This window comes from Osmia lignaria, chromosome 9 (assembly GCF_051020975.1).
Source record: "Osmia lignaria lignaria isolate PbOS001 chromosome 9, iyOsmLign1, whole genome shotgun sequence".
Classification (NCBI taxonomy): domain Eukaryota; kingdom Metazoa; phylum Arthropoda; class Insecta; order Hymenoptera; family Megachilidae; genus Osmia; species Osmia lignaria.
This window is the reverse complement of record NC_135040.1, coordinates 12,607,171-12,634,118: the sequence shown is the minus strand read 5'-3', so window position 1 is coordinate 12,634,118 and position 26,948 is coordinate 12,607,171. Positions and strand designations below refer to the sequence as shown.

Genomic DNA, 26,948 nt, shown 5'->3' with positions numbered 1-26,948 from the left:
TGCACGTCGGGGTATATTTTAACCCACCTCGAAAAGTTGAAATTACTCATAGTCATACAGTTTAATATTTTATTTAAACTTTTTCATTCGGTTGAAAAACAAAATTCTGTGCAACTAGGATTTTTCTTTTTCTTTAAAATCGTATGTTTCAAAGAATTAAGCAAAGAAGCGATTCACTCGAGCGATTATCTAATTAATTTATTCAGGTTATTTTGCTGCAAATTAGTCTCGCACAGAGTAACTTCAGCGAACCAAAAAGAAGTATTCAAACTAGATACGTTTATGTTCCTTACAGCCGAGAGGAATAGTAATAAATTTATAGTCGCATTCGTGGAACACAAATGCATCGGTTGCATGAAAAGGATTCAAAATGAACGAATATCTTTTATGATGCATCGTACATCCGTTTTGTGCAAATTTTACGCAGACGTTAAAGAACGGGTTGCATCCAGATATAACTGTCCCAACAGCCATGGCTCTCTAATTACGACTCCGCTAATTAGTAGTACCATCGTGTACGTACAATTAACAGTTTGATAGTTTAATGAGCTTTATGTTCGCTACACCATACACGCATAACGAGTATATGTATTTATCTCTCGTGCATAGTGATTCTGTGAGGTTGTTGCGATTAGGAAATTTTATTACACTTCTAGTTGTATAGAAATGAGAAAAGATAGGGAAGGAAATGAATTCGAAACTCTCCAACGAATAACAGTATCGATATTTTCTTGCATCGCTGAAATTTACATTTTGCATGCTGCATTAAGTTTCTGGAGACCTTTGCTAGCCATCGCCTGCTCGTGAAAGGAATACTTCCGTCATCGTGCCGAGGGTTTAAAAATATTCTTGCTCCAGTTTTCCTAGCTGGCTTCGATATTTCAATATCCGCCGACAGGTTCAACCGGAATATTTATATATAATAGCGGAGTAGCATCCTTTGAACGAAAACTCGAGGGTGCCAGTGTCGGTGGTATTCTTTTAAGAGTTCATCGTCACGGTTCATCCGAGGCGGTAACGGAGTCGATTTTGACCCGTATCAAAAATTTCCATGTGTTCAAATATCCGTTCGGGGGAAGGTTAAAAGTCATTTCCCACCGCATGATCGGCTCTTGACTTATACACCGTAATTTTTCCATCGACGTGTCAATCGTGTGATCTTCCATCCATCAGGAACACGACGGATCTTGATATTGTCTCTTCTGGGTGACACTTCAACTTGGAACGATAAATCTGGCCGGATCGAACGAAACCAAGCTCTAAGGTTTTACCAAGGGGATATTAAGGTCCCCTATAAATAACCGTAAATTACGCTATTTAGGCTGGCGTTGCATACACGTATCCGTGAAACAGCTAACCAACCTGAGATTGCTAATATATTTCCCTGGGTTCGTATTGATTTTACCTGGCAAATGGGTGCTTTTCATCGATTCCAGCCCTATCAATGTCCATTCGAACAATAGAATGCAATTATAGAAGAATAAAATACAGGCAGATGTAGCCGAATTTCAATCAAACATGTTTCAATTTAAATTATAAATGAAATATTTTTATTTGAATATTTAAACCAATTTTAGTTAATTCGAATTGAATTACTCGAAATTAATCGCGAACCCTCTGCAAATCCTTTATGGAGCGATCCGAAAAAATCTGTTCATTGCGATGCTTTAATTACTTCATTTGTAAAACCAACCGTGTTTTATTCGAACGTATTATTTTCCCTGTGTAAGCCTGATTTGATTGCGGGCGGATTAGAGATGTAATTTTATTTATTAATCAATTTATTTTCAGGCAAGAGCAAATTCGTTCGTAGAAATGATCGTTAATAGAAGCTCTATGCGCACGTTATCATCGGTGGCCAGCAAAATTTATTTATTTGTTTATCAAACGATTGATTGCTCGGTTATCTGCGTTTCCCGGTACGCGACTAAACACGAACCATTGCAGTTTTTTAATCTGTAACAACGGTATAAAATTTGCAAAAAACGGATGTTGGGAGAAACATCGCTTCCCAATTTTTCGATGGCTGCGAACCGCGAAAAAAATTCACCGCCAACACGTGTGACCGTGTTTTAATGAATCGAACGGGTGCACGTTGACAATTCGACGGGCGTTAAATTCGGAAAGCCGTTAAACAAATTCGTCGAGTGATGGAAATGGGGAAAAATTCAGTATTTGATCGCGACCGAGCGAATCGTCGAACGATCGGGTCGATCGAATCAACTATACGTGTACAATTTAACTAACATACCTTTTGCAAGTTGTAATATTTAACACTTTGATGGTTACACGTATCGTGGATTCTATGTGATCTGCTAATGGAATGAAATTTAAAAGCTTCGATCAAATAAATCGGTAATTTTCAAAGTATAATTAATCTGGGGCGGACTGTCATGTTTTGGGAAAAGCTTTTCCGCGGGCCTTTATATTTTGAAGGGCTATATATCGTGTGCGACCGAACTCGAGGGCTGGCAATAAAAGTGGCGATTGCCAGAACCTTGGTTCGGTCGGAGGAATATCTATGCATTCAAATTTGTTAAAAATATCTTATTTATCTTGAAAGATAGTCGATGAATATCTGGATTCGAGGATTAAATTGACATTAATAATCCTAATTAATTAAGGTTCGAGTAGCATGGATTGAAGTATTCGTTAATAAAACGATGGTAGACTATCCTCCATAAAAATAAAAAAATAAATAAAGTTTCACAAGGAAGAAGAATTCTTCCGTGACAAATTGGATGCGGTTAAAGAGGCTGCTGCACACATCTCTGCCGAGGCGGAAAGTTTTTCAAACTTTTTAATCCGTCCTATAGCTTCGAGGGTCGAGGTTCTTCTCTTGTTTAATTCACGTTGCTACAGGTTAAAAGAAACCACGAATCTTGAATTACCTGATAATATAACGTTTAATCGTGTAAGAAATGAAAATGAAAAGAACCCGATACAGCAATTTTTTACTGTAATTTTTAACAATCTAGTATTCAAGCTGTGCTTTCGAAAAGGTAACCGAATAAGAGTGAAAAATGTTTATTTAAAAAAAAAGTTTGTTTAATACCACCGCCACTGGGTAGCACGTTTCATCAGTAACACCACGGTTAATTGCACAGGAGATATGCAAATTTCTCAGATTCAGCCTTATAACTTCAGTTTACTCTTAACACTTGGAAGATTGTGAATACCGTCTGCTTATAAATTCATAACTTCATTAACGTCGGTATTAGCGGTAAAGAATTGTGTAGAACCTGAAAAACGGTGCAATAAACCTTGGCTAAATTAACCCGAGATAAGATGATATTATAAAAAGTATCCTTAATATTTTTTCCGAAGATTAAAATTAAAGTTATTCGAAGGAAAAAACCAAAATCCTTTTCGAGATTTCTTTTTTATTTGTAGCTTTAATTTCAGCTTTATCCATAATAATATATGTTGAATTTTTCTTTCTGTTTCAGGGCTACGAGGGGTCTCTGCTGAAAGTCACAAGCAAAAATGGGAAAACAGCGTCGGTGAGTGATTATTTCAACAAATTACCGCTCGTATCTCGCGCTGGTATCTTCGGCTACGCGAATAAAGATAAAAATTGTTTCGCTTGGTTTTAACGGAACGATGGAAATCTGTCCTAGATTTTCAATCGTGAAAGCCATAGCTCGGATACGCTATTTTCCATATACGCGTTTATCGAGAGGGAATGAAGGGAAGAGGTAAAAGAAAGGAGTGAAATCGTGTATGGAGGGATTCTTCTCGAATATATACCGATTCCCTTTTACGATTCCCAAGATTTTTCCATCAATCGGCGAACGGGTCGACAAAGTGTCGAGATTTTCTTGCGGAAACAGATGAGAAAACTTGCGGGAACAGGAAGTTTCAATCGAATCCTCTGTCGATTGAGAGAGTGCTTCGTCTGATTTCGAGAATGCCTCTTTCGCATTTCTTTTTCTTTCCTGCCGAATTCCATTCCCTGAACTGAATTTGAAACAATGAATATATTTTCTATATTTTTTTCTTTGATTTTATTACATTTTTTAAAAATTTATTTATAAAAATAGGAAAAGTTTTCCTCCTTTCTTTACATTTCTTGGCTTTAATACAGAATTTGATCACCGTACGTTTACGTTTGGTCATCTATTTCTGCAACACCCTGTATAATACCTGGTCGAGATAACATTAATTTATGCGTCCGCCAGTGAAACACTGGTGGCCTGCACGCGACACACAACGTTGTCGCTTTAATGTTGGAAAATCTCCTGGTCGTTCGAGCATTAAACGTTTTCTGTCCCGGTGCTCGCTCTATGTGGTTGCAATAATGAAGGCCTTTACTCGAGAATTCTAAAATAACACCAGAGAGGGATCCAATCGATCGAAAAACGAATGCATTTTTTTGCTTCAACTAGGCTTGCTGCGTCACGAATTTGATCGACCTAATTTTGTTCAGAATATCGCGAAAACAGTTAGAATTAATAATTTTAAACAATTTTAAATTAAGGAAATAGACCGAGGAAAAATCATTTCTCTAAATGAACTCTGTCTCTTCTGACGTTGTTTCTTCTTTTAACTAAATTTGTGAGTCATCAAGTTTATAACTTTTAACTTATAATTTTTAATAATTTTAAACAATTTTAATCATACATATAAGGTAGTTAAACTTGACGACTGACGAGTTTAGTTAAAAAAAGAAACAACGTCAGAAGAGACAAAATTCATTTAGAAAAATGATTTTACCTCGGTCTGTTCCTTTAATGAAATTTCTCGTTGATCCCTGTGTGCAGGTAACATGACAAACGCGATAATGAAACTCGAATTGAAACAATAAATCTTATTTCAAAGTTTCCGCGACCCTGCAACCGAACGCGATTCTTTAGCTGCCTTTTCAACTTTCTGTTTTTTCAAGACATCCTTAGCTCGTTCGAGGATCATTGAAATCGAGGCAAGGAAACTTGAAATGAAAGAAAAAGAAAGGAATTTATTTTACTATATTACGAGATTCATTCATTTTAAAAGCAACGTCAAAAATATTTTTCGAAAACTTTACCGAATACGTTTAGGAAACAAGTTAACCATGGATTTTTCGTTAATAAAGCGTCTCATCGAGGAAATAGATCAGAAGCTGGAACAATGAAACTTTCATTTGATTGTTCCTGTTTTCTATGAACAACTCCCCCTGGAAAAATGCATAGTCGTCGACATTTTAATCTCGCGACCCTTCGATTATACAAAAATCCTGCTGAGCAATAGTTTCGCGACAAGTGGTACATGCATAATCGCCTTGCAGTTTTCTCTGGCTAAGCTCGCGTTAGATAAATCATTCCGTTCGCTGTTTTATATGTATAGAAGTGCTGTGTTTTGACACGTTTATAATCCTATAAGTGAGTCGTGTATCTTGTTAGACTTTGTTGCACAAGACGAAAGAAATTCGTTGCCATTTTCTTAGCACAGTCGTGAAACTATTTTACTTTGTTTCTGGATCAATAAAAATTGCACGATATAAATGGCAATAATTGAAACGCAAAAAAAAGTTGTAGTTGAAAATTGATGGCTGTCGTTCAAGCAACACGCGACTATTAACTATTAACCTACATGCGACCACTAAGATTGATGTATTGATAAAAATGGGTTCGTCGAAATGCTGATATTACGTTCGGAAATTCTGTGTTTCGATAAGAATCCTTAGAATGTAAACGGTGTCACGGAATCGGAATAAACCATGACATCAAAGGCCTTATCGAAATAGACAAGTCTTTATTGTTATTCGTGAGAAATAAATGATAAGATCGTACTAATTATAATTGTTCAAATTTCAATCATGTTTCTCTTGGACTTAAATCAGTTTCAAAAATTGAAAATTGAAAATTGAGAATTGAAAATTGAGAATTGAAAATTGAAAATTGAGAATTGAGAATTGAAAATTGAGAATTGAAAATTGAGAATTGAGAATTGAAAATTGAAAATTGAGAATTGAAAATTGAAAATTGACTTGTTCTTCGTCAGACGAAAAATAAATTCAACTTTGGTTCGCGCCACATATGGCAGACGATACAGGATAAGGAGTTAAAACATCGTAGTTCGATTGAAACTCTGGATCCGCTCGTGCTGCTGTTCTTAATTCCATTCTCTCGCCGGATAAAATCAGATCACAGTTTCCCGCAAACGTTGGCCAATTCGAAAGACCCGTATCGATTCTCGCGGTAAACGCGTGGAAATTCGTTGGAAACTCTGCGGGAAAATTACACCGTGGAAAGTCCGTTGAACGAGCGATTCGTTCCTCGGTGAATTACAGGCTTCTCGAATCCCGTCTTAGAAAACCGAGGGTAAACTTGAGAGCATCGTCGAAGCAGAAAGCCTGTTCGATTTATGTTTAAGCTTTGTCCGCTGATTCCTTCCCGTAAAATATCGATGACCTTTCGAATATACTCTTCTCTTAAGATTGGATGTCGTATACGAAAAATAAAAACATAGGAATCCTTACGGTGGAAAGAAGGAATGATGGATTCGTAAGATATTTCTTTTTCCTCATTTCTTTGATGACATTACGTTGGCTGGAAATTTTATAGCATTTGCAACAGATATTACGATTCTAAAAATTACTATCCCTTTCCTTCGAAAGGTTATTCTCGATTCCCTTACTTATTGCGTATAAAAAATCGGAATTTAAGAAGAAAAACGCAAATCATCGAAGACAATGCGACTTACGATTCTTTTTATTTGATTACAGCCGGTGGGGTTCGTGACTTTTCACACAAGAGCAGGTGCAGAGGCGGCGAAACAGGACCTACAGGTAATAGCCCGTTTCTCGTAGGTATAGAGAGAGAAAAAATGAGCCGAGCTCCCTTATAATTAAACATTTTATTTATATATAGGGTGTCCATGCTGATTTGTGACGATCTGATTATTTTCTTAAACAAAATGATATTTTTCCTTTCGTTTTGTATCTTCTTCTATGTTCAATAATTCAAGAAATAATAATGAACGAATTAGTAAAGACACCTTATGTACATAGACATACGTACAGACAGGGCCCGCCGTTTTCTTTCCTCTCTCTCTCAATTATTTCTATTTTTTTTTATTATAAATAAATATACATATATACATTTGAAAGTTCACCCTGCCTTAGATTCCAGCTGGCACGGGTTAATGCTACGTAGCTCTTTACCTATCAATTACTATACACGAGTACACATATTCTCCTCTCCTTTTTTTCTGTTTATCTCTTCCTATCTCTATTTCTACGATTAGCTTCTTCCTGTTTTTTACTTGGGACAAAACGTAGTAATACCTTCTCTGTATACGTACCAAGACCGTATTGTAATAACGCTGGTTGCACTGTGTGAAATTATCTATCGATATATGGTGTTGTTTTGCCTCCTGATAAGCGTGTCACCCCTGCAAATCCCCCTCTTTCTATCTTCTCTATTTTACACCCCCTCGTAGAGACACAGAATTTTGCAAAATGTATACAGAATGTTTCAAAAAAAAAAGTAAAAAGAAATGAAAAATTAATCAAAATTTTCATTCTTTTTGAGACATCCTGTACTTGTAACTAGGCAATTCTCTAACCAGTTTCAAATATGGATAATCGAGAAACGATTCATCAGAGTATAACACGTTTATCAGAATCTAACCCAGTGTACGTACGTATACATACGTACTATTTATATACATATTTACATGACGTAGGATATTTTTTTATCACACCACTGCAACTGACCTCACGCAAATCGCAATGTCTTTAATAACCATGTGTAACCGGTTATATACGAGAGAGACTCGAAACATCCTCTTGTCGGATGGACACGTTCGCTGAGAACACCCTGAAACAGACTAACGAACGACCCACTTATACCGATAGCCTACCTACCATCTGGTACACGGATATATATATACACTTACACAGACACATATATACACACACCTGACCTTGCGCTAATTTTCCTGTAATTCAGTCACCAGCATCCCCCTTCATCCTTTGTCGTCATTATTGCGCCATTACTATGGCTCGTTTTGACGAAACTTTCGTCGCCAGCTGTTGATTCCTTATTTTCAAAATCAAATTCCTCTTTGTCAATATTTATGTATATATCATGTAGATACATTCGGGTAAAAAATTCATGAAATTAACAAGATTACTAATCAGACCTTTAATTAACACTTTGAGTACTTTTGTAAAAAGACGTATTATAGAGTTTGGATCCAGCAGTTCTATTATGATTTGATAACATATAAAAGTATTGCAAAATCAATTTGAAGTTTCAGCTTTAATAAAATTAGTATTTTTAATACGAATGTAATTAAAAATGTATAATCATTTCTGTTTTCCGTTCTGCTAAATTTTTTTCGTCAATTCTTTTCTTTTTTTAAAGAGTAATTAATAGCTGGCGACGTTTACATTAAGGTTCGTTTAAAACTCGATACGCTTAGATGAAAATTATCTATTCTTTCTGTTATCTATTTTCTGTTTCTCCTAATACCAAAATCCAGCATCCACGTGTGCTCCCGGTTTACTAATTTAGGGAATCTATTTGCAGCAGGGGGTTAGATTCGATCCTGATATGCCACAAACCATACGTTTGGAATTTGCAAAAAGTAACACAAAGGTTAGCAAACCCAAGCAACCAGCCGCTGCAGCAGCCACCTCGCACCCTGCTCTGATGCACCCTCTAACTGGACGTAAGTATGCACTGCCACTCGTTCACTCGCTGAATACATCTCACTACTATTCTCACCCACTGCACTGACTACAAGTATTCTCCTTCCTGTTGTATCTCTTTCTATCTTTCTTGAATCTCTCAAATTTTTTTTTTTTTTTTCAATTTTTTTTTATCGTCCCTCCCCTGCACCCCACACGGTGTCCTAGAGTTAACCCTTTCCGAACTAGTTTGATTACCGAGAGAAACGGTGGATCGAAGTACAAATTGTGATTATTATTTATCAAAACGTGGACTGCAAATTGGGTATCAATTTTCCTCGCAGTATAATTTTTCATTCAAAATTCAGGAACATTTCTACAAACCATTAATATCGATTGAACTTTATAAAACAACGGTAATGAAATATTTCACCGTCGAAGCTTCACCAAATCAATTATTGTACTTCTATCACTGTTCGATCGGTTTAATTCGTGTGGGCATGCATCTCCCTCGCGTTCTGTTGGGATACCTTCCGAAACAACGACAACTCTATCGATCATTCATACAACGAACATCCACGATGCAGTCGAATATAATTCAGCGATAAATCGAATTCTTTGAAAACAGATTATGAAAAGTTATGTTCGTCTGCATCTGTATTGTTAAGAGAGTCGTTTTAATCATTAGATCGTTAAAATAGAAATTAGCAAGAACCATTTCGGTTCGGTTCATTTTCGTTCGTCCTTTGGAGATGAAATGGAATATTTGAATAAAATTTAGTGGAATGCGATCAATCTGACTGGAAAAGGGAAATTGAATGTTTATTTTATGACTACGATAAATATACGTTCAGTACGATGATGAGGGTTCTTCAAATGAAAACTTGGAATTAATTTTTAAGTTTGCAATTAATAATCAAATGATTGCATATGAAAATATTTATAAATATCAATTTCTTATAAAGTTTAATTATTATACTCTACTCCACTTCAAATTACAAGAAACGTAACCTGTTTCATTTCTGACTCCTTTTGCATAATTACTAAAGAAATGTCAAAGTACCAGCTACTTCTTAAATCGTATGAATAAAACATACCCGCTCGATCGTTACATAAAGTTCAAACGTGAAAAACGATTGGAAAAAGAAAATCAGGTAAACTTGGACGCAGTCGTCGAAATATCTCGACGGAATGTGTTGAATTATTGAAAGTCCTTCGATAAAAATAGCGAGATTTTCGCGTGAAAAGTGGCAGCCGTGTTACGTCGATAGATCTGGATCGGATTTTTTTGCACAGAAAATATGGTTTTTGGCTGGTATCAAAGTTCAGAGGGAACAGCAAAGGTGATTGACAAAAGTCCCTGTCCTTTCAGAAAAGTATTGACAGCCTGTAATTAAAACGTCAATTGCTGTAACGTACGTTTGGGAAACTTTGAAAGGATTCGATTCTTTAGCACGGTGGAAAAATAACGCTGGAATTGTTTTTACTTTTATGAAATATCGTATTGAAAAGCAACAAGGGAGATGCTGAAAAAACTATTCGTTGTAAACTGAAGACCAGGACTTATTGTTGAGGATTTATTCTGTTAGATGATATTAATAATAATATTAGGTGTACAAATTAATTCGGTGCCTTTTCTTTATTTTAATTAATGACTTAAAAAGGCATAGTAATACCAATTATTGAAATTATTGAAATAATCGTTATTATTATTATGTTGTCTTGTCACTTTTCAAATATTCAAAACCGCAGGAAAATATTCAAATTAAATACATTAATTAAGAAGGCGTAATACTAAAGGCACCGAATTAATTTATACACCTAATATTTTATTTTAATAATATTTTATTTGAATAGACGGGCCAAGGCCCATTAGTGTACATAAATGAATTTTACAAAAGCAGGTGACGTAAAAGAAAAGATTACAGGTAGAGTGACGAGTCTCATAATCTATTCAGGTAGAAGTTTTTCAATCGAATTTCTAAAGGAAGTTACGTTACTTGTAAAAAAAATCCAAGTGCATACAAAAGGAGTTTAATGTGATTCGTAATTATTTAAAAGGATCACATATGTATATCTGTCGAAAGGAGGAAGATATTTTTAACGAGAAACGGATTGATTAATCTTTAACGATCGATGTTACGAAACGACGTTCGTGTCTTGAAATATAAATGAAAATGGAATAAATTAGTTCAGCTCAGCGTCAGAAAATACTGATATTGACCGACATCCGAGAAATCTGATCTCTACGTTCAATAGAAATTACATTTGGCGCGGTTGTTAATTAAAATAAGTAATCTGATACCTCGATGCAATGTTACTATTTGTAGAAATTTGCAATGTCAATTCAAGTTATTAAGTTCTTGCGTATCAGATGGAGATTTCAATAGAAATAAAAGACGAAGTATTATTTATAGAATAAAAAATAGAACAAAGCTGAGATATAATTTCAAACCTTACGTACCCACCGGGGAATATGTAAAGCTTAGGAAGGATGAAAATTAAGTCAGACAATATTTCTAGCGAAACTGAGATATTAATCGGCTAAGATACGAAGTTTAACCCGGTAAAAGAAGGCACCTCGAACTACCTCAGGCTAATACGTTCTAATACCACAGAAACAGCGACTAAAAGAATGAAATTGCCTTATTTCATCTACTTTAAAGATTTCTGAAAATTCTCTAGATAAAAAGTTAGGAGCTCTTGTACTTTTAAGTACTTTTCTCATATTATTAAGAAATTTTTATAAATCATTATCATTTATATAATAAAAATGAATTAAATTAGAATTTTTAAAAAATTTTCGTCGAATTCAACGTTGCTATTAAAGTGTTAAAAGTGCTGCGCAAAATTTATAAGAATCCACGTCTGTGTGTGTCGAAGGATACACCGTGGACAAGCGTCGAGGTGGAAACAGTTTACCTTGTACCGTGCGAAAACTCAGCGATCCGTGCAATTTTCTTGCATACGTGCATTCCTCGACGCGTAAGTAATGCAACGTAGTGCAGTTTCTGCGCGACGACCAAACAGGGCAGGATAATCATAATAATTGAAATCGATTACACGAATACGAGGCATTTCCTTTCGATACTTTTCGAAACTTCACGCGTACAAAAATATTCTTCATCCTACGCTATGAATTGAAGCAAAGCCTTTCATTATAATCTCCAGGCTCGTGCATACTCGCTGTTACTTACATTTGCATTTACAATCAGTTCACTATAATAAATTCTAAATGAATGACGTGTACTAAACATCGAAACATTTACATTTACATTTTGATGATGAAAGTGATTTTCAATCGCGATAATTTATCACTCAAAATACAAAAAAAAAAATCCTCTTAGAAATTGGACAATCGGTTCTTGAAATAATGTTGGATGTGCAAAGCATAGGACTTGATTTTGTAGATAGAGTGATAGTAATGCAAATACAAAGGCAAAAGTGTGGAGAAATTCGAGTTTCACGGTGTTAATGTTTTTCAAACAGCGCTCGTTCGCGTTTCATACGTTTGTCCTTTGTAACCGCGTGGATATTAGATTCACTGGTTTTGATGAAACAAAGGTGTCCCGTAACCGCTATTCACCTGTACTCGCGTCCACGCTTCTTCCACTCCAGATCCGCTCGATACGCTTCACGTTAAAATAAACATTTTATTTAACGTCGCTGGTTGGTTCGTCGGATCGCGATGAAAAAACAACCGTGGGAAATAGATTTTTATCCTGTAAATTTCGATCCGTTCGAAGTTTTATCGTTCGTTCTGTTCTGTTATCATTGAACATTCGGAATTATGTTAACGCATTTCCTGTCGCCAGTAGCCGATACCGCGAATTTGGTATTATGCTATTAATATTAAATAGTTAAATATTAATATTAATTCCATTAACACGTCGAGTACCGCGATGCTAAATGTTCTGAAATAAATTGTTAATTTTGCCTTTTAAAGATAGAAAACATTGATGAATGAATTTGGTGAAAATTGATGAAACATGTAAGAAAAAGAGTATGGAAGAAGCTCGTGCACTGTGGAAGTTGCAATTCACTGTGGGAATCGCAGGTCAGCCTAAGATCAATAAAGTGCAAGGTCCTGCCACGTACAAAAACCCGTATGATGGTAAAAAGTGCATACAATCTGTACGTGCAACGTATCACTAAATTATTTGCTGTTTCAAGTTGCTGTTTTTTTCCCCTCGCAACAGTTGAAAAGAAGTTGAAAAAATTATTTTTGTGTAGCAATTACACAGCTCATTAAAGATAACTGTAAGAATTATAACTTCATTCAATGATGTTATGATAAAAAGTAATATCTTTGAAAAGTTGCAGGAAAAATTAACTTCTCAAGCTGCATAAAAAAGCAACATACGAGTTTAGAGTGTAACCCACTTTTGAATTGTTATTATTTGCCAACTGTTATTTTTGCAGGCGAAAAAGAAATATTGATTTTTTTTGTTTTTCAATTTTTCAGGAAGTTTATTTCTATTTATTCATGTGCAGTAGAAAGCATATCTATCTTTTATTTGTCAATATTGTGATTACTTTAATCTGAAAGGAAAGCTACAAAATATTTTTATTATACATTCATCGAACTTTGAGACAGGTTTCTATTTGCATAATATATGCATTTTAATTATTAATTTGTTTTTTCTAACAGTTTTTTGACTAATTAAAAACGTTTCAGAAGTTGATTACCAATCAAAGACTAATTAACACTGTTCGAATGTTAGAAATTAATTACAAAGGAAATAGTTTCTTATTGTTAGATGATTCATAAAATTCAATCCTCTTTTTATTGCAAATATCGTTGATTTCAAGTGCATTCGAATGAATAACCTTTGAGTCGATTGCAAAAAATTAATTATTTATTTACGTTTTATATGGAACTGTACGAATACAATTAAGAATTATACATTTTACAATGAATCAGACTAAGAACGAGATGTGTTAAATGAAAGTGGATGAAAAAGTTTCAAAGAACCGGAGTCAAAGTTCGAAGTATCCGAACCGTGTTCTCGAAACGCTTTAAACTTTCACGTAGTCGTTTCGAGAACACGTATTAACACGGTACGTGGAAGAAAAAAAAAAAGAATTTCCACGGTAAATTAGATATTCCCAGCTGGCAGGAAAATCGCTAATTACCAAGCTCGATGCAGCCAACTCGAACTGACTCGGATCTACCTCTACCGATCTCGATGTAACATGCTACAAAAGGCGAGGTTTTTACACGACTATGGTCATCTAAGATACCTTATCTTTCTTGAAACGTGGCGAAACGGAAAGACTTAAAAATTCATAACCAAAGCTCATTAACTGGTCTGACTTCCCTAACGACACTTAATTAGAAGATTATACGAATCGTTCAGATTGATGCGTCAGGGTTAATGAATCTTAACACTTTAATAGATGTTATATCATGAATTCCTGATTTTTCTATTTGAATTTTTTATACTAAAATCACGATGAAAATTAAATACGAATGGAATTTTATATAACAACTGCAGCCATCGAAGTGCATCCACCAAGGTGCAACGACCGTAGTGCAGCTACCAAAGTGTTAATAATCAGAGAATTTTACACGATACGTTTATTTTTATTAGAAATTATTTAAATTATCGTGAATTTAAAATGCATGCATCGCGAAAATATTGTAACATCAATGCCCATAAATCAGCCGAGTAAAATCGTGTTTCAGAAAATTGTAATATCAATCATTTCTCTAGCTGAAAAAGTTACGCTCAGATTTACTTTTTTGTTCTTTTCTCAATTAACCGTACCTGGCTCATTTGCGATCATCAATTATAAAGCTCGATGGAACCAGGTCGAGTCAGATCTCGCCTCACCTGATTCCGTTGCATCGTTCTATGAAAGGATCGTCTTGTTGCGCAACCATGGCCACTTTGGTCAATCTTTCTGGAATAATTGCCGGTTCGTGACGTATCGTCGGTCACGAGAAACAAACGGTTTCGTGGAAGCCGATTTGCATTGATTTTACTGGGAGGGCAGACGACGACGCTTCTCGTAGCACCGGCTGGTGAATGTGATACGTGTGCAAGCGTCAAGCACTTCCGGTTCGCCAGCGGAAAAAAAGGCTCAAAGGTAACGAATGGTTGCAAACGACAAACGATGAACTCGCGGTACAAATCAGTGCGGCGTTGGAGAATTTTCCTTTCGCACCTCTTTTTTAAAGGATTTATAGAAATTATAGGTAAAAATTTGATCTTGAAAAAGATTATTTTTTAAATGTTAGAATTTAAAAATTAATGCCAACTTTTATCCTAATTATTGCATCGCATTCCACGAACAAATTTTAACAACGCGTTGTTACCAAAAAATCGCTCGAGCAAGATTAAAGGCGTCCTCGAACGTTCAGTAGGAAATATGTAATGCCGGTATTAGAGGAGATCGGACAAACCTCGAGGAGTGGCATTCAGTGTGGTTAATCATAAGTGTTTTCCAACTTCTAAGAAGTCAATGATTACGTGTTCGATGGCCACATCTTGCTATTATGTAGTTTCGTTGTAAATAATCTTGATGTAGAAACTTACGATGAAATGTGTGTAATGATAGAAGGACCCGATACAATGGCTCGAGATATTTCTTCAAAGCGTGTTTTTCTTAATTAAAATAGAATTATGAATGATTATTACCTATTCTTAGTAACGTGATTGTGTCGAATGGGTATGCATGTTGGCAAGAATATCTTGTTTAGATGCAATCATCTTGCATTCCATAGGTTTTCTATTTTTCTTAGAATCGTGCGGATAAACATTAACGTTTTAGATAGATAAAAATGTCTCTTTTAGTAATGATAGGACGTTACGTCTTTATTTCTCTATCGATTAACATTTTACATACGTATTTACTTAACTGTTTCAAGAGATGGTTAAGAAGATACTTTGAACTGAATTCTAGTAGATCTGAAACACGCAAATACACGTTTCGCCATCAATCAAATAGAATCAGTCTTTATCAAAAGCAGAAAAACAGATCGATAGGGAGAGAAAACCGCTCTAGTCACGATATGCCAAATAAATCATCCATTCCATCGGATGTAAAGCAGTCGACCTGCGGCACAAAGAAACCTATTCAACATCAATCAATAATCATTCATAATTTCATTTTAATTGACTCTGATCGATGTTATTTAATTCCAAGATTAATTCGTTGGAATAAAATAGAAGTATGTAAGTTCCTGCATTGCAGAATCTGTGAAATGTAACAAAATTGTCATTTCAATAAGAAGATCAGATTTGATCGTGGTTAATCGTTTCATTGGTACAATCATAACTATAAATCATACTTAATATCATTATACTTAACACCGTTTGAAACTTTCCGATGTAAATTCGGATTTGAAAGGAAATTTCATTAAAAAAATGATGAAAAATTTATTCTTCTGAACAGAGTTTTGCTACTTGAAACGGTGTCAAGTGTAAGGAAATCGATCGGTAATAGCCTGAAGACTCTCGTGTGGCTATATTAGTGTTCACCATTAACTGTCTATTCTATTGCAGACTTAGGGAGCCCATTCTTCCCTGGTGGTCCTGAATTGTGGCACCATCCATTGGCGTACTCGACCGCTGGCGAATTACCCGGCACCCTGCAACACGCGACGCTGGTGCATCCGGCGTTACATCCTCAGGTCCCCGTACGTTCCTATCTTTGACTATCTGCAGACAAAGCTCTGGAGCCGCCGACGAGCGCCCCGATGCACGTTAGTGATACATGATCGTTATACTCGATTACCTAGCATACGATACATCTAGCAGGTAGACACGCACGTAGACATTGCGAGACCAACGAGTTCACGGCTCGACCTGCTTCCAAGACAGGCTGATATGTTCGAATGCGACACATAAATCTTTAGACAAACGTGTTTTTCACTGTTTCAAAATTTATTTGAAAAATTAAGAGGTTCTTCTTCGTTATCTTCAGATTTTCTTCAAGGCTTTTCATATTTTTTTAAAATAGTTATCTTTCTTTTTGAAATTTCTTTTGAAAAGGTATAATAGAGTATTATATAGGGTTGAATCAAATTAAAAAATATTCGAGCAAATTACCTCGTGAACTAAATTTTTAGATAAACGTGCTTTTCACTATTTCAAAATTTATTTCATTTTCCTAAGATTTTCTTAAAGGCCCTTCATATTTTTGAAAAATGGTTATTTTTCTTTTTGGAATTTTTTTTCAAATGGTATAATAAAGTATTATACAGGGTTTGAACCGCAAAGGGTTAAAATTGAATCAAAGTGAAAAATATTCGAACAAATTACCTCGTGAGTTAGGATGATCATGAAACAACCAAAATAATTAAACCAGTTCCAATCAAATCACGATTAACAAGCTATAAATCGAGAAACTCCAAAAATCACAGTCGAAAGTATAAAAGTTTTTCCGCGAATAAGAGAAATATACTCCTTTTTGATTAAAAAAATTTTCACAGCTTACAAAAATTAATTAAGATCATGAATTAATTACTAATAAAAAAGTGCTTTTTCTCGACGTGTCGCAAAATTTTCTGGCGTGCCATCGTACCATACCTCGTTCTCCGGAACAAGGTAAGAACGGTGTGGTACAGCCGGGTACGAATTGGCCAAACAACCAGGAACTATTGATTTTTAATATCGCCTAGTCCTGTGCCAGGTTCGGGAGGGTACCTATCACGCGTATGAACGATATCGAATTCTTTTTTATTGCAGTAACGTGACAACACGAAGGAAGTATCATTTCTTATTCGATTCGAGGAAAAATTTATTCTTTGCAATTTTATTTGAAATTTTATTTAAAGTAAAATTAAAATTATTCTGCTCATTAGAATAAATCAAATTATTACCTCTTCTCGTTTAAATAATTCAAAAATTTTGTTCATCTTCGACATCGATTATCAATGCTAATGAAATGCTACTCAAACGTAGGAATACCGAGGAGCGTTCATTTAATTTTTTAATTGCAAAACCGAGTCATCCTTGTCTGTTTTTAAACAACCATTTGAACCGCTGGTAAATACCACTATTTTCTGAACAGAAATGAAAATATTCTGCAGCGTCCACTCGACGGGATAACGAGGCAAAAGCTCGGTTAAATAGAGAATATATTCAGTTGGGAAGTTTGCAATCTGCTTTCATAAGCGTTTACATGGCGATTCCTGTACAGTCGAGATTCTCCTAATTCTGTTGGCGATTATAATGGAAAAAATACGGTCAGAAAAATTTCTGTGGAAAACATCTTTTGAGCCGTGAAACAGTTCGCCGTTTGCGATTTAAAATAACTGGACTTTTTAACAAATTCTTTTGATACAAGACCGTCTTAAATATATACATCTTAAGATTAAAGCAAGAATCCAATTTTGAGATCGGTGAATGAAAACGCGGCAAGTGCAGTGATATAGGATTTCCGAAACAAGTAGTACAACGCGTAGTTAATCAGACGTCGCAACAGTGACACGTTTCAACCGGAAATTTTCATTAAAATCTGTCTTAACGAATTTGTGTAAACAGCAATTTCTTCATCTTCCATCGTACGCTATATTTTTTAACGCTGCTGATAATTATGCTGCAGTTGTATTTAACACGGTTCCTGCGTTAATTAATCCACGCTCCGTAACTCGGTCATGGACTGCGGTTTCAATGGTGCGCATTCGTGTTATTTAAACAATTACCTAAAGCGAATGCAAACGGAATATTAGGCGATATTAATGTCATTAAAGTGGACGTTTTCTTTTTCTTAGATTTGAGATTCTCTTAAATAATTAATAATACATTCGTCTATCGTGTCGGTCATTACACGAACGTCTCTGTTTCAGTGAAAGGTTAATTAAATATAATTAATCAAGCTTCTATTTATTACGATTAAATCAATTAATACTTTTGTAAATCAATACCAAGCACAATTTCATCGTAAATCAAATTTAATTGAAAATAATAAACTTAATAATTAAAAGCGTATGCTATAAACAGTCGTTTGATTAATTTCTATTTTCTATCTTTTGAAGCAACATAGACGTTCACATTTCCCTTTCAACTATCCCTATTCGCGTTTCTGTTGTACTGAAAATTTCAAATAACGATGAAAAATGTTGTTTCTTTTCTAGGCACCCATGTCTCTGCCGCATCCAACGACGCTGACGTCGATACACGCGTCGCTGCCCCATTTCCTACCCTCCCCGGCATTGGCATCGCCGGTGGGTTCACCCTCGTCTCAGCCGAACATAGCAGTGAGCAACGCACCCTGTTCCACCCTGTTCGTGGCGAACCTTGGTCAGTTCGTGTCTGAACACGAGCTCAAGGACATCTTCAGCAGGTTAGAAAGCAATTTGAAATATTGATTTATCGTTTGCAGAATATTACAGAAATTCTCTACCATTACGATGCATCCTATGCATTTCTGCAATGGACAGTGCTTTCCAGTTTCTGGTCAGTTATTCTACGTATACGTGGGTGCTGTTGATATTTTTTAGGAGACGAGAATGAGAAATAATGAGATTTAAGAAAGAAAAAATGATACCAGTGCCCTATTGAAATTTATCATAGGAGGAGATCCCCTAGTACCGGACGATACCTAACATTCTTAAATTGAATAAATTTTAGATTAAAATATTGATTTAAAAATAATGATTTGAATTTATTATATAATTAAAAAATATTAAAATTAAAATTTTAAAAGTTTTAAAGAATTTATTGTTTCAATCGTTAAAACAAAGGAGAGGATAAAACAATTTTGTCTCATTTCAGTTCTTTTAGATATAGCTAATGTCCGATACTAGGTGCAATGCCGCCTGGTACCAGGGGAACTCCCTCTATTAAAACCACCCCCGGAAAAGATTCGGATAGGAAATCGTGTATTAATTCTCTTATCGTTCGCGTTAAACGATCCCTAAGCTTCTGTCGCGATTAATTCACGTTTCCCTGTAACAGCAAAGTTCGTGTTTATACGAATGGTCGTTCGAGTTTGATACAGCAACTTATCGTGATAATGAATGGGAAAGGAAGACACGTAACTAACGGTTGGAAAGTGTCCGCAACATCTGGCCCGGTAGGACAAAATAATGACTTCCCGAACAAGTTCCTTGGTCGGAAATGAAATCAGAGACGAGCCGGCTAAAATTCACTTTACAAACATCGTGCGCGTGTGCGGTTAATTGACGTGTATGACTGTTATCGTCGTTAGTACGCTCGTAAATTATTCATTTTACGAATACTTAGCACCGTATAAAACGGAATTCACCGTAATTCGAACCGAGCTTACCTTCTTCCACGTTCCATTGACCAAGTTTGATATACAGGGTACCATTTATATACTAATTACGATTTGATATTTAAATAATTCTTAACGATAGAAGACATTCCGGTACACTTTGCTGTTGGAGGAAAGGAATAAAATAAAAAAAAATAAAAATGCCACTTTCTATAACGCTGTGGTAGTCAACGTGTAAATTTTAGTTTACCATCTAATAATGTCTGGAACTAATCTTCCTCGATTGATACATCGAACCATCCATGAAGTAATCAAACGACTCGGACAATATCGATAAGAATTCACGCGTCTTCGATCCGACACGATTCACTAAGCTTTCCTTACATCGAGATCTCGATGAAAGCGTGCAGCAAGATTTATTAGACCGAGTCAAATCAGTTAAACACGCTCTATTGCTTCTCAAAGTCGTTCTCTTCAAAATAGAAACTATATACACGTGCAACACCTATTCTCGTGTTATCGTGCGATCTATCGTACGATGTTATTACATACGAAATGGCCAATTATGAAACACACAAAGGTGTGGAACGAAAAGGTACCAGGAAAGAAAGAGACGGATGATATATCCATGCGAGTTATTCGTGAATTTGATGCAATAAATAAAATCAGCGACTCTTGCGTATTTTATTATACAAATAAACCGGCCATAGAAATAATTAATTTTCACTAGAATTGCCGAAAATTTCAATAATCATTGTTTGAATTTTCATATCGTTTCATTCAAGAGGAAAGGTCGAAAGTGGTTAATGGATAATTAAAACGGATCAGAAAATGCGTTTTGCTTTTTGATTGGTATTTCCCGGGTAAAATGCAACGGAGCAAATAGTCGCATTGAAATATGTATTCGGATAATAAATTATTTTCAATGCTCCGCCATGCAGAACCTTCCCACGACTCTGGGTAGATCTACGCTCGTGTTTAAACAGTGATTTGTTAGAGCTTCGAAACGCTGGAACATTCTTTCAATTACCTTTTACAAGCGGTCTTTAATCGAAATGATTGTTGATTACTTCCGACAAATCTGTAAATGCACGGAGGCTTAATCTGCTTGATCCTTGAAAGATAAAACGTTTCCTTTCGAACTTGAGGTTTGAAATAATAAAATATTAATTTAGATTAATTCAGAAATAATAAAATATTAATTTAGATTAATTTAGAAATAGTAAAATATTAATTTAGATTCATTTAGAAATAATAAAATATTAATTTGGATTCATTTAGAAATAATAAAATATTAATTTAGATTAATTTAGAAATAATAAAATATTAATTTACTTTAATTCAGAAATAATAGGATAATAAAATTTGGGAATAATTTTCGATTAAAGTACGAGTCGATTGGCCGGATAGGATGTGTAGTTTCGGTCAGGCAGAACTGCGACCGGAAATACAGAATTTCCTTCGAACAGGAAACGAGAGAAGCGCCGAAAATTGTATATAGTCTCGTACGTGTAAACGTGTGTAATTAACTCGGGCAGCTACTCGGGAATTCATACGCAGAACTTGGCCATGTAATGAGGTTCCGCGGTATAATTGCACGAAGGGAAAAGAAGGACTCTAGCCGCTCTCGCTATCCAAATTAGCGTGACACTCGCATACCTGGCCGATTTCACCTTCTTCAACCTTCCCTAACGATCTTCGAATCGTGAACATCCGCATCTAGAGAAATATTTTATTCCTGCCTTGATATTTCAACAAAAATCAAATTATCCTGAAGATACACGTTGACTGCCATGGATATTTACTTCAATTAAATAATTGAAAAATAAAATAAGAAAAAAAGTATATAGTACCTAATATTAAATGGCAATATTTAAAAATTAAATTAAACGAATCCCTCGTTCCCTTACTAATTTAATTCTTCCATAGTAAGAATATTAGCAGAAGATTTAAAGCATAAACATTAAATTAATGCGCCACCAGTGCTATTCTGAGATACTTTTCCGTCATGATATTATGATTTTAGTATCTCCCGTTTGATCTACGATGTCCTATGAATAAAACACCGTTTAAGAGCTAATTATTCTAAAATCATGAATATGATATCGTTGGGGTATTTTAAGGTGATCGTATAATTTCGCCGGTTCATTCTCGCAAGCTATTTCGACACCTGTGCGAAAAAAGGAATCGATAGCAGCGGGTTGCGTCATATACAGACCACTGACGTCATATCCAGTTCATTCATTGCAATGCGAGATGCAGGTTCGCGAATTGAATAGCATACAAAGACCTCGTTCGCGGTCCTATTGCTGTGATTTGACCCGTTAACCCTTCCTCAACTATATTTCCATCGACCCGTCCTACAATTAATTCGTTTTCCCAACCATGCGTACCTCTGGAACTTTTCCAATATTGATAACTTCGCTTTTTCTCTGAATGGTAGAAAAGTGGTTTTTTTGTTTTTGTTTTTTTTTCACGATATTTTTATCCGTCGACGGGTTAACTTTGCATTCGGGTGATAAATGATGAAATTAAAAAAACATTTATCACGACGAATTGTTATCGAACCGATTGAACGTTGTCCACTGTTTTCGAGCGTATCTGTGTCACAGTGCAATGAACTGGAAACGACGAATTTCCTAGCGAGTAGCAAGCTACTCTGGAAACAATTACGCAGCTAGAAATTTAAGAGAACAATATAGGTCGACGCCGAATCAGCCACATTTCCTCTGTCTCTTTGTACGTTCTAACGTGTCCTTAACATTCACAATCCGAGCGCGTCTCCATTCACGTGGAATTCGCGTTAAGAACGCGGTCGATCCGAATAAATGATTCCAGGAAACCTTGTCATATATCGAGATATCGGGAGCTTCGTACTAACAGCACCGCCTCCAAAAGTAATCACCGACATCCGCTGATCATTTGCCACCAATTTGTAGATCGTAGTCGTAAGACGCACCTGTGCTAGTGCCCGTAATCATCAGTATCGATATGGAGAACTTTTATCATCTATCTACATCTTATCAGTGACGTATCGATGTCGTGACCGAATGAATTACTGAAATATTTTGAGGAAAATTTGGAAAATGGTAAATGGTAATTTTCCAATATACAAAAGTCTTCATTTTCATAATGAAAATAGCAACTATATTTCTGTTTTATTTAATAAAATTAAAACGTATACGTCAGTGGTACATGTAAATAGACCCATAGTGGCATTATTAACACCCTGACACACGCTGGCTCGCACAAGGTGCCGCCTAAAAAGGAACAGCCGACGAGTAACACGGACATGTTGAACGAAAGAAGGGTAAATTATGGGATAATACACGAGTTTCTTCCCATTAAACCGGAGAAACCGGGAAGGAAAAAAGAAAAGAAGTGAAAGTACGAATGATTCTACTCTGATCGGCACGTAGTTAGTGGTAGAGTCGTCATAAATCATAATTGATATGGATATTTCCTTTAACCATTTGAGGGGCACATTTTTCTTCCGAACAAATTATTGAAATCAAAGGGGTTATTTAAGGGGTTTTCGGGGTCGCTGATTACGATTCTAATGTCAGAATAGCAAAATTCCAAAAATTTTTCGAGAAAACTGGCGTGCGAGAAATTCTGTTACAGTACTAAGTATAGAATACATGCACAAAAATTTTCAGAGCTCTAGGACTTTTCGTTCAAGAATAACCGAATTTATTCTGAAGAAAAACGAGTTTTTTGTGTTTTAATTGTTTACAACTAATTATAAGTAAACACATTTATACAGATTTCCATGAAAATTACTTAATTTGGAACCCCAAGAATCTAACTTAATTTCGAATTAAAGAAAAAACTAAAAACAAAATTGTGGTACAAATACGTCCCACTGCCCCTCAAAGGGTTAACGGCGTTGTAACGATCCAATTGATACTTCGAGTTGGATAATAAATTCTTTGGTAATCGATTTTCGTAGCTATAGAAATTTTTCAGTACACCGAAGATTTCAAAAGGAAATAACTGAAAAATTTATACGATTTGGAAAAAAAATTTCATTTTCTATAAATGTCTTTATAGTATCATCACGAAGTGTTTCGTCTCGTTCCTGTTCGATTCAGCGTTCACCATCGGCAAGCGATAACACCGACACCTACACAGACACACACAGAGCCCTTTCTCTTTGACTAGAGTACCATCTGTCGTAACTAACTAGAGCACGTATTGTACGCTTCTCTTATTTATGCACAGTTTTCCTGGTTTCTCCCGGCTTCGTATGCACACGAAGGGAGGGTCGCCAGTGGCCTTTGTCGAATACCAAGACGTTCGCTACGCGGCCCAGGCGATGGCCACTCTCCAAGGATCCTTTCTCCTCTCCTCCGACCGGGGAGCAATACGAATCGAATATGCAAAGTCAAAAATGGCCGAGGTGGGCTTTACAAATCTCTGGATCGAAGTAGGTTTCATTTTATGCTACGCTAGCTGCTATCAATCCGTGATTATTCGTCGACGAAAACGCAACACCCCCCTTTTTCACACCCCTTTCCTTCCCGCCATCGTCTCCATTCAATTTCCATTCACTTTCGTTCGTTATTTCACTTCGATGACTCGAAGGAAAACAATAGAAATTCTATTTCTATATCATCGATGGAATTTAGATTTTTTTGAATCTTTCTTATAATCGATCTATGGAGATACGTATCGATTTCGAGGGATGGGACTGCGTTTTCGTCGTCAGACACCGCAGAACTATCGTAGGGAGCTGAAGTACCTGTGAAATTAATTTACTACATTAGTTTCATTTATTTACAGTTCCAAAATCAGCCTGATTCTCTATCACAGAATAATAGTATCTATTTTAACAAAACAATCATATTTTCGAAGATTCTATTATTTACGACCCTCTGAGGGCATTTTTCCTGGCTCCCTACGGTTCAGTGGTCTCAGCAGGACTCGATTACCTGGCTGTCCGATTTCAATCGATCGCGTAGCACATTTTCGTCCTCGGCTGGCAAAGACACTGCTTGACGTATCGAAACCGCAGATATTCGCTCGTGTGCCGATCGATCGAACGATCGATCTTGGATCGCGATCGATGGTAATCACACCAGGTTACACGGAAGCTGGGAATCCACCGGTATCAGCGGTGCCAATTGTCAATTATCTGCCGCTAATCGCCTATAGATCGTGCACGAACTGCCGATCTTTTCTACCTTCTTCTTCCTATCTCTCTGTCCATCTGTCATTTTTTCTTTTTCTTCCTCTTTCAACGGTGAAGCCTGGCCACGATTAATCTGGCCATTCGAAATAATTCGATTTTTCGCTACGGTCATCCGTTTCTTCTTTTCTCGTTAGTTTTATTTTTACCTTCTTCTTGGTTCTTTTTAAACGACAGTTTACAGCCGGCAATTTTCGAGATCCACTTGTTACCTACAATTTCGTTCATAGGTATTTGGATATTTAATCGAATTTCACTGAAAGGGAGATAGTTTTATTTTAATCTCTTAAAGCCCTTGCCCACTTATCATTTCACTTATAAATTACTATTAACGCTCAGGGGCCACAAGTGTGGACGTTATGGTTTTTTCTGCATTTTTATTGTTTTCATAAAATGAATAATAAGTCATTTTTGTCATCCCTGAAGAGATTAATGGAAAATTAATGAAAATTTTATAATATAAATATTTTTCTTTTTCCTTAGGGAGGAATGTTTCTCCTCTCTATATTTATTCTTAATCAAAGGAATAAATTTATATTTTCCTAATAATATGAAAATTGTCCTAATACTTATGGACGATATTGTACTCCTTCGACATTATCTTTCATTAAATTTCTTCGATGTTGCCTGTGCCGCATAGTACTTGATATTGTACATACCGTTCACTTCCGCCCTGTCCACTCGCGTATTCTTTCTCTTCCCTGAACGTGATTCTGTTTTTTGTATTATAGCACAAAAACCTGCACAAACCTTTCGCGCATCTGGTAGAAATCTTTATTGTTCTTATCGGCGTTATTATTTAGGGGAAGGTCGGGTAATGACGGAAAATCGAAAAGAAAAATCGAGCTGCAAAACGGAAGTAAGGGTTAGCCAATATCGTAGAATCCCAGCGATATTTCTACAGTAACGTATCGCGAGAAGAACAGCGTAGATCATCGCAAATCCGACGATAAGTTCTTGTACAATTGCGCAAGAACCATATCCATGGGATTGCATCGATCTCCTTTCTGTTTTCTCTTCTGCAATCTTAATCTAATGTTACGTCTAATACAAATCCATTGAGATCTTACGAAGTTTATAATTAAAAAAATAAAATTATCCGACTTTCCTCTAAAATTGAAATTAGAAAAATTGATAGAAGCTGCTTGGGGCTGGGTGACCGGGAAATAAAACGCATCGTCACTAATTCATTTCGCTTAACCGACGGAGACGCTTTGGCATCGCGACGTAAAAGAGGACGTGGCTGCTGAAGGAATATCCGATGTATTAGAATATTTCTTTCTTTCTTTTTTTTTTTTATTCCACGTCGGTGAATAAAGCGTCGTGACCACCCTGTACCTTTCTTTCGTTCCTTCTTCGTGACTAAGGATCATCCCGAAAGCTTTGAAAAAGAGCTTTTCAGTCCGGACGCAGTCACGGTCTAATGAGGTACGTAAATTACTCAATGGCGAGGCGTCTCTTCTACGTCGGTCCGCGGAAACGGGACGAAATCTGGGTTGTCTGTTTCGTCGTTCTTCCGAAAATGATCGGATTCGTTAACACGTTGACTGCCATAGGAATTAGAGTGGAACACAAAAAAAAAAAAATAATTTCGGGATATGAAAAATTCATGAGATTAAAATAATTACCATTTAAATCTAATTCAGGTTAATGGGTTAATGTCTTTGGCTAAAATTTTGTAACTTCGATTTTTTTTTTTTTATTATGTCCATTGTAATAGAAGTCATCGACAATCATAGCTAAGAATTAAAAAACTAAAGAAAGCTCTGAACGTCCACAATATTTAAGCTATTAGTTCGAAGCAGTAAATTAATAGATAAGGTGCTTCTACTATGGTATTCAACGTGTTAACGCAGTATTCACCGTGAACGGGCACTGATAAAGGCCGATTTATATTATCCATCCAGATACATAGCTTCCTGTAAATTCCTAAAATCGTTTAAATAGAAC

General features: G+C 35.9%; 1 protein-coding gene across 6 annotated transcripts in view; it reads left to right on the top strand.

Annotated features, from left to right (window-relative positions):
- Positions 1-26,948, top strand: part of LOC117605079 (protein couch potato) — a 90,474-nt gene that overhangs the window by 46,963 nt on the left and 16,563 nt on the right. For 3 of the 6 annotated variants that reach the window (XR_013062825.1, XM_034325958.2, XM_034325940.2), the window contains 6 exons: positions 3,450-3,503; positions 6,707-6,769; positions 8,517-8,658; positions 16,129-16,262; positions 18,705-18,913; positions 24,032-24,236. Coding sequence is in view for 5 of the 6 variants with exons in the window: in XM_034325958.2 (XP_034181849.1) it covers positions 3,450-3,503; positions 6,707-6,769; positions 8,517-8,658; positions 16,129-16,262; positions 18,705-18,913; positions 24,032-24,236 (807 nt within the window). In the remaining variant the exon portion in view is untranslated. The remainder of the gene's footprint in view (positions 1-3,449; positions 3,504-6,706; positions 6,770-8,516; positions 8,659-16,128; positions 16,263-18,704; positions 18,914-24,031; positions 24,237-26,948) is intronic. The other 3 variants (XM_034325950.2, XM_076690385.1, XM_034325966.2) reach the window with 3 other exon arrangements.